A 12,857-nucleotide genomic window follows, 5' to 3' on the forward strand; every position below is an offset into this window, starting at 1 on the left:
TTTAAATTTTCATCACAATAATCAACAAAACAAAACAAAACATGATAGGGTGAAATATGGTATCATGTAGATTGAAATATTCCCTCATCAAATTGTATCTCATTCTTTATTTCAATAATAAAGTATTGCATGCATTATGTAAATTAAAAATTATCATGTAAGTTTCTATCTCATCTATATTTTTCTAATTTACAGGACAAAATTTGTTTTTTAAAATTGAGAGATCATTTTGAAAGATCCTAATGTCCAATATAGTTTGGTAGCATCCGCCTGAATGCAAAAACAATAGTCCCAGCTGGTTCATTAGTCTCCATCTAACCTTCAATGTACGGGCTTTATCTGAATATTCAAAGTTTGAATATTCACGTCATCTCCCTTATCATGCACCACAAGAATGATTAGTAATTTGACTTCGCCACAAGGTTGTCACTTATATTCCATTGTCACCTACTCACCTCCATCTCCTTTCAACACTGATACAACAGGGTGCTTTAACTCATCTTGTGTTTTCGCCATGGAAGATAAACTAGCAAGAACAAGTGAAGGACAACCCATAAGATGTAAAGGTGTGCCATGGTTCCTGAAAAAGAAAATTATCTGCTTTAATTTTTACTTATAGCATGTTTTGATTAACTTCTTTTTGCCATAATCAATTTTGAGACTCAAAAGCTACTCGTATAAGCTTTTTTTTTTTAGAATTGATTTTGACTTTAGAATCAATTGTGGTAGAATTTCCAAACATACTTTTATTGATTGATTTCGATTTAGCTTTGTTAGCCATTTAATTTGAAGTTGATATGTTTCATATGTATGACTATTGAATAATGAACACCATTTGTTCTGTTTTATTTGCCATCTTTAGCGGCGGTTTGTCGCAAACCAGGTGAACCACTTACTATTGAGGAGATTATGGTGGCGCCACCAATGCCTCGTGAAGCTAGGATTCGTATTATATGTACATCTCTATGTCACAGTGATATCACTTTTTGGAAGATTGAGGTTACCATCATTGTCTTTTCTCTATATATGAATTATATTTATATTGATGCAGAACTTTTTTTCTCAGACAATACCTTCCCCATGCCAATTCTTTTCTGTTAACATTTTATTTTGGATTCTTTTGATTTAGATTAATTTTTCTTAGTGAAAGTTCTGAGTGAGTTTTCTTTAAGAAAAATGCTTTTCCCCCCTATTTTTTGAAGGACCCTCCTGCAATTTTTCCAAGAATTCTGGGTCATGAGGCAGTTGGGTAAGTATGCATTTTGCTCATTTTTTTCTCATAATGCTCATGTGTAGTCTCACTCTCAAGAGAAGTTAATTTCTAAATTTAAATTTTAGGTACAGGATTGAATAACTATGAGGCATAATTTAGAGTTTCAAATTTGAACATAGCTGCAAGCCTCTTGATGATTCAATACAGCAATAGTTTAAACATTGTTTTATGAAAAAGTTATATGACGAAATTTGTTTGCCTCTTTTTAGCATGTTTGGATCGGTGCTGACACACATTCAAAACACATTAGTTCCAGAAATTACACTTTGTAGCTTCTCCCTATAAGTGATTATGAAGGCTTCCCACCGCAGAATTAAACATGTTAATTTGTCTAGTGTTGGTTGCCAATGATTTGCCACTTTGGATACCCTTGTATTTCTTTTACATTTTCAAACATTAACACTAAATTGAAGATATGCATTGATGCTTACCAATTTCAATGTGAGCCAGGGTTGTGGAAAGTGTAGGAGAGGATGTAACTGAAGTTACAAAAGGAGATATGGTTGTCCCAATTTTCATACCTGATTGTGGGGAGTGTGTGGATTGCAAATCAACCAAGAGCAACGTTTGTTCAAAGTTTCCTTTCAAGGTGTCTCCTTGGATGCCTAGATATGATAATACCACTAGATTCACAGATCTAAAAGGAGAGATCATACACCATTTCCTGTTTGTTTCTAGTTTTAGTGAGTACACTGTGGTTGACATTGCCAATCTAACCAAGATTGATCCTGCAATTCCTCCCAACAGAGCATGCCTCCTCAGCTGTGGTGTATCAACAGGTAATTTGCTTAGGCCCCATTTGAAAGAGATTATGTAAGTTTATCTTATAGCAACTGTTTGTGAGAGCTTATGTAAATAGCTTATGTAAACGCTTATGCAACTGTTTGTGAGAGCTTATGTAAATAGCTTACAACATACCTATAAGTTTGTTTAGCTTATTTCCATAAGTTGTTCAGATTAACTTATGAATAAGATTTTAAGTCGTAAGTGCTTACCCATACGCAGCTTAAGGCTAACATTAACTAAGAGTAGATAAAAATTAATTATAAACTATGGTTATACTGTCTGGCCATAAATTGATAAATACTAGTTACTTCTCACAATTTAATTCACAGCTCAATAACATTAATCTAATTCAATGTTTTGATTGAACTTCCAATTTTAGGTGTAGGTGCTGCTTGGAGAACAGCAGGTGTAGAGCCAGGTTCTACAGTAGCTATTTTTGGGTTGGGATGTATTGGATTAGCAGTAAGGATTCCTCATAATTCTATTTTCTTTCTTTACTTGCTTTTTGTGGATTTGTATACTGAAATTCTCATTGCAATTGATTGGTTTTCTAGGTTGCTGAAGGAGCTAGACTTTGGGGAGCAACTAGGATTATAGGTGTGGATGTGAACCCAGAAAAATTTGAAATTGGTAATGCTTTGTCTGTTTAATAACACCATGATGTCAATTGGCAAGCATTAAGTCAGATATTATTGTTTTAGTGCATGTTTGGATACATCGTGGAAAACCACTATGAAGCCAAAATCACATTAACATTAGACAAAGGCAATTTTCTTTAACTTTTGCGACTGTCCATCATAATTTTGACTTCACTGTGGTTTTCCACCGTGTGCTGAGATTATGTATTTGATTCCATGAGCTTGTTTCTTTCCTTTATTTAGGAAAAAAATTTGGACTCACAGATTTTGTTCATGCCGGAGAATGTGAAAAGAAATCTGCAAGCCAGGTCTATACTCTATAAGGCTCCAATCTTCATTTCAACTTAAAATAGCTTGAGACCTGAAGTATCCTTCTTGTATGTGATTGTGGAGCAGGTTATTATAGAGATGACTGGTGGGGGAGCAGATTATTGCTTTGAATGTGTTGGTATGACATCTTTGGTGCAAGAAGCATATGCTTCTTGTAGGAAGGTATACTTCTCCTGCATTGTGGTGTATAGGCAAATAGCAATAATGTGGTTAACGCATGCATGCTTCATGCTTGTTGAAGGCATTAATCGGATAATTGATTTTTTCCTACAGGGTTGGGGAAAGACAATTGTTTTAGGAGTGGACAAGCCAGGATCCAAATTGATCCTTAACAGTAGTGAGGTCCTTCATCAAGGGAAGAGTCTCATGGGATCCTTATTTGGAGGACTCAAACCCAAGTCTCATGTTCCCATTCTCCTTAAACGTTACATGGACAAGGTACACTGCACATTTTCTCTTATTTAAGCCTATGTTCTGTTCTATCCAGTTATGACAAAATTAGGTCTTCATTTTTGTAAAGGTTTTCTCCAATTTTTAACAGGAACTAAGGTTGGATGAGTTTGTCACACATGAGGTGGAGTTTAAGGACATCAATAAAGCTTTTGATTTATTGATTAAAGGACAATGTCTTCGATGTGTGATTTGGATGGACAAATGAGTTCATTTTTCATGATTATTTACCTCATTGTTATGTTGAGCCCTTGAATAATTTCACCAATATGTAATACATTGGAAACTCTTATCTTGTTCATTTAAACAGGCAATGTGCATGATAAGTAGCAACAAAAAAATGATTTGAGCATGATCTACCAAGTTGAATATTGTAATATATTCAACACAAAGTAAGTACTTAAAACATACATTTATAATTTCAAATTGAATGCTAATTCATAGATGGTTGAATCAAATGATATATATTTCATTTATCCTAAGTAAATGTTTCAAGCTCAATTACCATAAATGTAAGATAATTTTGCTAGAAATTTATGTCACGCATATATGGATGCAAATATGATTATCTCGTGAAAATAACCAAAATTGAAAAACAAACAAATCATAATCTAGTGTGTTTGAATTGTCCATATGGACACAACTAAAAATACAACAACCCTACAACCCTAGAAGCTACATTTTGTGCGTGTTTAAATTTCCATTGAGCTCAACATTGTAAAATCTTGATTCCCAATCTACGTTAAACTCAACATGATAAATTATAACTTCTCTATTACACACTTACACCTTAAAATATGTGAAATCACATTTGCGTTTGGACCAACACCAAACCAAACATGCTTCATCCTAAAAGCCATTATAGAACTTTCAATTGCATAAGCAAACATGGTGATAATCATGGCATCCACATCATAGAAGCTTCATTCAAACCTTCCATGTGTTCTCCTAAAACCCTACACCTCACCAAGCTCCCAATAGTGTTCATTACAAGCCTAGCATCATCCCACACGTTCCCACGTGCCAACCTCTTATACAAGTAACTCTCAAACGTCATGCGTTGCACATACTCATCCCCACACAGCTCCACCAAAGCCTCCCTAGTCGCGTTCCCACCGTAGAAAACCCTCTGCAACAAATCCAAAAACCTAAACGTGGTAACATACTCCGCATCCCACACCTTAAGATACTCCCTCATTAGATCACGCTCGTCAATCATCCTCTCCCCTCCCTCCGAAGCTTTAACGACAGCATTCCCACAAACCCGACCCGATTTCGCCGCAAAGTAGATTCCCTCACCCGAACACTTCGTCACATAGCCCGCGGCGTCTCCTATAAGCAGAGACGGATCCAGAAAAAATGAGTCAGAACAAAATTAACAATCACTACTCATATAAAAAAATAGTGATTGTCAAAGGGGCGGTCGCCTCCTAAGCCTCCTAAGAGTTTTAGGAGACGACCACCCCTTTGAACCTCCATTTGTGTCTGACCCTACCGATAAGTGCCACGCGTCCCCTGACCCGAACCGGACGCGGGTGCTCCGGAATTGGGTGGGCCTCAACCTTGATCACTTTTCCACCGTTGATTTTGGATCTCACCCTCTCCCTGATCCCTCTCTGGAACTTTTTTATATCCTGCTTCGACCGCACTGTACCAGTGCCCACCGCCACGTGGTCACACTTGGGGAAAACCCAAGCGTAGAAATCGGGGGACACGTCATCGCCGATATACATCTCGGCGAGATTTTCATAATACGCCATTTTCTCGTCGGGGAGTTTGATTCTCTCCTGAAACGCGATCGCGGTGGAGTAGTTGCCGGCGGAGATGGACTTCGCGACGCGGCTGTTGGCGCCGTCAGCGCCGATCACGACGTCGACGGCGAGGGAGCGGCGGGAGGAGTTTTTGTCGGCGGTGTAGTGCACGGTGTAGGGAGATCTAGGGGTTGAGGGGAGGTCGAAGCTGGTGACGAGGCCGGAGACGAGGGTGGCGCCGGAGGAGACAGCGCGTGAGCGGAGGAAGGAGTCGAGGACCTCGCGGCGGACCATGGCGATGAACTCGTGCGGTTTCAGCGTTTTGCCGAAGTCGACGGCGATGTTGGAGGGGGAGAAGATGCGCATGGAGGTGACGTGGCGGTCGATGAGGTGGTGAGGGATGTCGAACTCTTCGAGCATGCAAAGAGGGATGGCGCCGCCGCATGGCTTCGGCACCGACGGCGGGTTGCGCTCGAACAGGAAGGTTTCGATGCCGCCGGTGGCTAGAGCCTCCGCAGCAGAGGCTCCAGCTGGGCCTCCTCCGATCACCGCCGCGCGGAGCTTGCGGCCGGCGATGGATGAGTGGGTCGAGTTGGAATTGGAAGCTGAGATGGTAAGTGAGCGGGGTTTGGGTTTTGAAGTTGGAGTTTGAATTGACAGTGAAGGTAAAAATGGTTGAATTTTTGCAGCCATGGAAAATGATGAAGAAGAAGAACAGAGAGTTTTGGGGATTTAGGGTTTTGGCTCAATAATTGTGATCTACATCAATTGGTATCTTTAGCAACTTTCAAGTTCTAATTTAGTATGCTTTAAATCAATTTCAGAGGACAAAAGTCACATGGTGTTACTGTTAGCACTAAAACCCAGTTTAGTACAATGCTTTTAGTATTATAATATAGAAATAATATAGAAATGATTCTGTGAAAACAAACCTAGCAGTGAATGGGGTTATGGATCTTGTAAAACAATATGGGCAATAGAATTGGAGTGTCTTTATGCAAGTTTTGTAACATCAAATCTAGTGTTACACCTTAATAGCATGTTTGGATCAACTTTTGTGTCTTAGAATCAATTTTGAAATGGCTTAATTGCAACTTTGGTCCCTGACATTTACAAAAGCCACGATTTTGGTCCCTCACCTAATTTAATTACAAAAATCATCCCTCACCTAACACTTCGTGAACAACGTTGGTCCAACCGTCAATTTTTTAACGGAAGAAGCTTACGTGGCGTCTGAAAGCTTATGTGGAAGTGCCACTGGCGTCAGAATCAATTTTTCCTCTCCTCTCGGCTGTTTTTTTTATCTCATAGTGAAGCTTTGCTGTTGGGAGGCCTAGTTGTTGGAACGCTGGGATTGAGGTTGTGTGCTATTCCTCTGAGTTTTTTTGTTTTTTCCTCTGAGATGTAGAGGCATGTGCCTCCCTCTCTCCAGTGGCACTTCCACCTAAGTTTTCAAACACCGCATAAGCTTCTTCCGTTAAAAAATTGACGGTCGGACCAACTTTGTTCACAGAGTGTTAGGTGAGGGACGATTTTTGTAATTAAATTAGGTGAGGGACCAAAATCGTGGCTTTTATAAATGTCAGGGACCAAAGTTGCAATTAAGCCTTTTGAAATTCAGAAGCTACTAAGAGAGTAATAGAGGATTTCCAAACATTGTGCTAAATAGTTCTTAGACTTTCATATTCACCAATTCAAGGATGGTGAAGGGATGGCAAAGACCAGGGATTGGTTGGCCGGACCAAGTTGCATTGGCTAAGATGGAGTTCACTTTTTGTGTAGGGTTGAGAAGGTCCCACCAAATATGAGTTGAAGATTGATTGCAAGCCATATCCATGGACATACACCCTACCATTGCTCCATTCAAACCAAGCCCACAACATGCTCTCTTTGCATCTTCAAAACCTGTATAATGAAAAGGACAGATGACATAATTAGAAGCCAGGTTCTGTTCTATGGTGTTATAGTTTTGCATCTTTTGTCATTCTAGTATACATCTAACAAAGGGGGAGTAAGTAAACATACCATATTGTCCTGGTTTGTTGATAATCTCCATCATTCCATTGTACACATCACAAAACACTATCTTAGCATCATGAAGTTCAGTATTAAGCTTGGCTACATGTTCATCCAGCAATCTATTGTACTCCAAGACCCACTCATTGACATGTTCCACACAACCACTCCCATTGGCTGTGACATTGGACTCCCAGACTATCCTTGGTGTGCATCCCAAAGGCATGATTCCCAAACATATGATTTTCCTTGCATTTGCATTATAAAGATACCTCACAGCATTTGCCATTTGATTGGCCAAGATGGTAGCAAAATTTTGGGAACTGTGGTTGAACATTGGGCTAGAGGAGCTGTTTAGGAACAGATCAATGTAATCTTCTTTGCCAAATGAGAGGAAAAAGATGGAAGATTTGGTAAATTGGAGAGCAGTGTCCTTGTTCAGTTGCAGTTGCAACAGCTGCATGCTCTCAGAAACTTGGCGTAATTGTTGGGTAAGAGACTGGTGACTGTAGCTTCCCTGGTTCATGATTGTTGCTTGTGTTGAACCAAAGTTGAGACCACCAAGAACCTGCTCCAGTGATCCATTTTGACCATAAAATGGTTGGATTGATTTCAATCCAATCTCCTCAGCTACAACAATGATCTCATTTCAGCAATTAATGTTAAATAAATATGTGTTAAAATGCAGATTAGGATTACATTCAAATGAAAAACCCATGCAGAAGTAGCAGCTAAAATGCGGATTTGGATTCACCAGGTCATCGAAATCTTGCATTGATGCATTCAAGCATTTTGAGATGACTGGTCAAAATCGTTCAATTCGCATTCTGAGTTACTATTCAAAGTTGCTTATTACAACATAGGCTATGTTTGCAAGCTTGTTCAGTTACGTTTAATGTTAACGGACTCATGTATAGTTTGGCGATTTGTGCATTAGAATGTGACATTTACCACATTTGAAAATACTTAATTATGTAATTGTAAATAAAAAAAAAAAGAAGGAAATATGCTTTCATTAACCCTCATAGGACATGATGGAATCACTAGAAGAAGGCTTTTTTTATCCTATCACAACTCACAAATGCAATGCTTCCAAATTACAACTTTCTGCAACCAATCATGTTTGAACTATATTCTAATACCATTTCAACCACTATTGATAAGTTGTCATCATTTTTCTCCAGGCTTCCATTCACACTTCATCTTGCCCTGTTTTCCCTTGAGGGGAATGTAGAGTGATATCTTATCAATCCACATTGTGAGTTTCAATTTATAAAAAAACACACACACACACTTCATCTTGTTTTGCCCAATTTCTGAGAATTATAAATGGTAGAGAGGAAAATATCATGAAATAGGAAAGGAAAAAAGAGATAAAAGAAAGAAAAAGAAGAGTACCAAGAAGTTGAGGAAGAAGGGTGGCATCCGAACCATTACATGGAAACAACGAGAAGCGACTGTGAAGTAGAGGGTAGAACAAAGTGTTCTGTCCACAATCAACAGAGGAATCTCCTAATACATACAATGCTGATACATGTGAGTCATTTCTCCCATTAGCAGTTCTAGTGGCATTTTGTGCCTCTATTTGTTGCCCATGAACTATGTTATTGCTAGTGACAATTCCCATTAGTAGAAGAAAGTGAACAAAAGACCCTCTTCTTCTCATATTGTTCTCCCTTTGTCTTTCCAAATTGCTTTGTATCACCTTTGTTGCAAGAATTGGTGTGTTGCTATAACGGTTAACGATGGTTTTACAGCTAAACCATTTGAATTAAGAGAAAGGTTTACAGTGTTATCTCAGGATATGAAGGGTTGGAAATTTTGTATCATTGATGAAACTTTCTAGAGCAACAATAACTGAACATAGAAGAAATTGATAAGAAAAGCTTTACTAAGTGACATAGTGTGCATTTTTCTTTTAGAAAAACTTGTCACATTTTTTACATTTCTCAACAACCTAAATCAATCATCAACAAAAAATATACTTACAAAAATATAACCTAAACCCAAAAGAACTAATGATAGCATAGGGATGGCTCTCCTAGGGTGTGGGAACTTTTCAAACTTTTAGGGTTGTGCCGTCACGGTGGCCGAGGGAGATTCTGGTGAATATTCTATGGCGTTTTCGTTTGGTTGCAACTTGCAATGAGAGTTTTTTTCTTTTCTTTGCTTGTGTTTACTACCTCGATAGATACAGTCGACTGAGATGATGGCTGAAAATAGCAATGATAAGTTGGTGTTGAGTGGTTCAAAGGTTGAAGTGCTCAACGTTGGACCGGTGGTGGTGGACCTATCTCTGGCGGCAAATGTTTGGGCGATGGCGTTGCTCTCCTCGGTGACGGCCCTGGCTAATCGCGTGCAGGGAGGGAGGTTCTCATTAAGTTTGTGGCTCGGGCAATCCCATCCTATGTGATGTCTTGTTTTGTTCTCCCGGATGGCCTTTGCAGAGAAATTGATGGCATGATTAGTCGGTTCTTTTGGAACAGGGATGCGTCAAAGAGGGGTTTACATTGGCTGAAGTGGGACCAACTAAGTAGGTCCAAGATGGGCGGTGCTCTTGGCTTTCGAGATTTTAAGGCCTTTAATATGGCACTAGTGGGCAAGAATTAGTGGCGGTTGGACCGGAATCAAGAGTTGTTGCTGGCCCAAGTGTATAAAGTTGTCTATTATCCTAAGACCTCGCTATGGGAAGCAAAGAAAGGAGGACGACCAAGCTACGGGTGGACCAACGTGTTTCGTGCCCAATGGCTCTTTGACGAGGAAGCAGTTTGGCAAGGTGGGAATGGTTTGAGTATCAAGATTGAGGATGAAAAATGGCTCCCTTCTGGGTGCCCGTTGGTGTACAAGGATGATGCTGCTAGAGAGTGTGGAGTTACTCATGTTTCTGATATGTTTTTCCCTGGGTTGCAGCAGTGGCGTAGTGAGCTTGTCCGTTTTCTCTTTTGGCCTCCAACAATAGAAGGAATTCTAAAGATCCATCTTCCTGTTAAGGGGTATGATGACATGATGTTTTGGCCACGTACGATGAATGGCGAGTATACAACTAAATTTGGCTATGCGGTGGATAAGGGGAAGGTAATCTTGGCGGCACCATCATCGTCCTCGACGCACCAGCTTCCCTCTTCGTTTTGGAAGCTCCTTTGGAAGATACCCACTCTCCCGTGGTGCGCCGAGCTAATATGGAGGAGTTACTTGAAAATCGTCCTTGTGAGAGCAGCTCTTCCAGGATGAGGTATTGATGTTGATGACTTGTGCCCGTGGTTTGGGGAGTGCCTGGAGACAACGATCCATGCTCTGTTGTTTTGCCCGGTGGTAAGGAAATGGTGGTTTACGTTCTCACTCGGTTTGCGATTGGAGGTAGAGATTGAATTTCATGAGTTTGTGGATGGTCTTTTGTGTCGGTTAAAGAAGAAGACGATGGCGGCTTTCTTCGAGTTCTGCTATGTCATTTGGGAGGCTAGAAATGCACAGTTTTTTCAGGGAACTCAAGCTTCTATCGAGTTGTTGTTGTCTAGACTAGATTATATGCTAATGTTATATTACAAAAAAAAAAAATAGAGATAGATTTTGTTTCTTATTAACTCTTTCAAATTCTATTGTTACATGAATTATGTTGAAGTTTCGTTTAATAGGATTTAAAAAAAAAAACACGGGTGTGACTATATAAAGAGATGCTCGAAGCCACAACTATGAAGCAACCACCTTCACGGAAGTTGTTGTCGCTGATCTTACCAAAGGAACTGATGATCAAGATCCTCCTTAGGCTTCCGGTGAGATTTATATGAAAAATTATAATCTCTAGTTCTCAATTCGTGAAGGACCACCTTCACAACTCAATCTCTGATACAAGCATGATCCGCCAACGGTTGGTCTCTTTGACCAACTTTGAAGGGGAAGAAATGGTAACCTGTTCTGTGCCGTCATTGTTTAAAAACCCATCAACCAGTGTTGAAACCCTTAGCTTCATGGCATATCTAGTTGGATGGTTAGTTCTGCATATCTTTATATCAAAAGAGAGAGCGCCTCAGTCATACTTTTGAAGTGAACCAAATATCTTGAGTGACATTACTGCACTAAAGCTCGGAAAAATCCTTGCATTGACCAATATCTGAAGTTCTAATGCAGTGATTTTCCCATCATTCTTAAACCCAACGTTGTATGTTATCTTCATGAAATGCCTCTTTCGATTCTGATATATCCTGACAGGTCGGCCTAATTTATGTGCCGCAAGTGCACAAGATGTAGCAACCTGTAAATGGGTTCCCCTAATATGCACCACCCTAAAAGTGGTGCAATTTTACACCACTTACTTTGACCGGTTATAGTAGGTCAACACAATAATATTTTTTAAAAAAAAGTATCATTAAAAATTTATTATATATTAAATTTGTTTAAAAAAGATGTGTTGACCTATTATAGCAGGTTAAAAAAGTGGTGTAAAATTGCACCACTCTAAAAGTGTTGTGTATATTAGGGGTCACCCATGTAAATGGCATGACATGAGAAATTTGTATTTTCATACATACCTAAAGTATGTAGTATCTTTTAAACAAGAAATAAATGAAAAATGACAATTTATGCTGCAAATCTGCAATGCAACATCATGCTAAACCAAATGGTTCCTGAAACAAGAGGTTCCTTGCATTTTTCAATTTGATTCATTGTCATCGAACCAAATGGTTCAGATTGCCAAATATTATAAAGAATGTCTATAACATGCTTTCCAAACTAGAAAAAATTCAAAGATTAATGTCTACACCATAATATTTGTGAGTTAATTAGTTATAATGAAAAAGTGATAGAGGTCTCATAATAATGAATGACGATTGCCAAAAAAAATCCAACGAGTAACTTACCACCATCCCTCAACAGTCCTCCGTTGAAACTTTGACCGCAGGTCAGGGAAACAAAATCTCTCTGACTCTCCCTCCTTCCTTTATAAGGCCACTCTCATGTTCCATTCATTTTCAGTTTTCAGTCATCTTCCTCCTTATTCCCCCTCTCCTTCTAGTGGTTAATGGTTGTTACTCTTTTTTCTCCTCCGACGGTGGTGGCACAGGCTTAGGGCCTTTCGCCACCCACCACCACCTCCGCCTCCGCCCAGGTGTACTACCTCACACCCCCACCACCCTCCTCCGAGTACTACTCCTCACCCCCACCACCCTTCACCGACTACTACGACTCATCACCACCACCATGCTCCCATCCACCGGCACCTCCACAGCCAGACACCAACTAATATGGCTTATCACCTTCGTACCCCAATGATAGCAAGAAGAGCCAAATGAGTGGTTGGACCAAGTTGCTGATTGGGACGGTCGTTGCGGGCTTTTTCGCCCGTGCTTTGGCCAGCCTAAAGTATACCTTCAGCCGACAACCAGGGCCACCACCAGGGACTGACATTGACTTAGGCGGTGTGGATGCATTGGTATAGAGATGCTCGTGGATGCATTGGTATAGAGGTGCTGCATCTGATTATAGCATTAATATAGTATAGTGTTATAATCTTGTCTTGTCAAAAGGTGTGTGTTTGGTTCAAAACCCACCAATTTTAGGGTTTTTTGGGTTTTTTTAAAATTGAAATTTAGGGTTTTTTGTAATGGCCCGAGCCCA

At 39.8% G+C, this 12,857-nt stretch overlaps 3 protein-coding genes across 3 annotated transcripts; 1 reads left to right on the plus strand and 2 right to left on the minus strand.

The window, feature by feature from the left end:
• The first annotated feature begins 311 nt into the window (after positions 1 to 311).
• Positions 312 to 3,784, plus strand: LOC130733380 (alcohol dehydrogenase-like 7). The gene is made up of 10 exons (XM_057585537.1): positions 312 to 566; positions 863 to 999; positions 1,203 to 1,249; positions 1,724 to 2,052; positions 2,439 to 2,521; positions 2,614 to 2,689; positions 2,941 to 3,005; positions 3,094 to 3,189; positions 3,301 to 3,465; positions 3,569 to 3,784. The coding sequence occupies exons 1-10, from the start codon at positions 395 to 397 to the stop codon at positions 3,683 to 3,685; spliced, it is 1,287 nt and encodes a 428-aa protein (XP_057441520.1). The 5' UTR covers positions 312 to 394; the 3' UTR covers positions 3,686 to 3,784.
• Positions 3,785 to 4,065: 281 nt separating this feature from the next.
• LOC130733378 (geranylgeranyl diphosphate reductase, chloroplastic-like) lies at positions 4,066 to 6,040 on the minus strand. The gene is made up of 2 exons (XM_057585536.1): positions 4,973 to 6,040; positions 4,066 to 4,809 (listed from the first exon to the last, which is right to left on the minus strand). The coding sequence occupies exons 1-2, from the start codon at positions 5,919 to 5,921 to the stop codon at positions 4,376 to 4,378; spliced, it is 1,383 nt and encodes a 460-aa protein (XP_057441519.1). The 5' UTR covers positions 5,922 to 6,040; the 3' UTR covers positions 4,066 to 4,375.
• Positions 6,041 to 6,071: 31 nt separating this feature from the next.
• On the minus strand, positions 6,072 to 8,993 carry LOC130733381 (GDSL esterase/lipase At1g71250-like). The gene is made up of 3 exons (XM_057585538.1): positions 8,643 to 8,993; positions 7,254 to 7,874; positions 6,072 to 7,133 (listed from the first exon to the last, which is right to left on the minus strand). The coding sequence occupies exons 1-3, from the start codon at positions 8,908 to 8,910 to the stop codon at positions 6,901 to 6,903; spliced, it is 1,122 nt and encodes a 373-aa protein (XP_057441521.1). The 5' UTR covers positions 8,911 to 8,993; the 3' UTR covers positions 6,072 to 6,900.
• Positions 8,994 to 12,857: the final 3,864 nt, after the last annotated feature.

Source organism: Lotus japonicus, chromosome 1 (genome assembly GCF_012489685.1).
Source record: "Lotus japonicus ecotype B-129 chromosome 1, LjGifu_v1.2".
Taxonomy (NCBI): domain Eukaryota; kingdom Viridiplantae; phylum Streptophyta; class Magnoliopsida; order Fabales; family Fabaceae; genus Lotus; species Lotus japonicus.

Coding starts and splice junctions, on each gene's coding strand:
- LOC130733380 (XM_057585537.1), top strand. CDS start 395: ATGATTAGTAATTTGACTTCGCCACAAGGTTGTCACTTATATTCCATT. Junction 2,522..2,613: donor TGGGATGTATTGGATTAGCA/GTAAGGATTCCT, acceptor TTGGTTTTCTAG/GTTGCTGAAGGAGCTAGACT. Junction 3,190..3,300: donor CATATGCTTCTTGTAGGAAG/GTATACTTCTCC, acceptor TTTTTCCTACAG/GGTTGGGGAAAGACAATTGT.
- LOC130733378 (XM_057585536.1), bottom strand. CDS start 5,921: ATGGCTGCAAAAATTCAACCATTTTTACCTTCACTGTCAATTCAAACT. Junction 4,810..4,972: donor GGGACGCGTGGCACTTATCG/GTAGGGTCAGAC, acceptor CTCTGCTTATAG/GAGACGCCGCGGGCTATGTG.
- LOC130733381 (XM_057585538.1), bottom strand. CDS start 8,910: ATGAGAAGAAGAGGGTCTTTTGTTCACTTTCTTCTACTAATGGGAATT. Junction 7,875..8,642: donor CCTTCTTCCTCAACTTCTTG/GTACTCTTCTTT, acceptor TCATTGTTGTAG/CTGAGGAGATTGGATTGAAA. Junction 7,134..7,253: donor CAACAAACCAGGACAATATG/GTATGTTTACTT, acceptor TTCATTATACAG/GTTTTGAAGATGCAAAGAGA.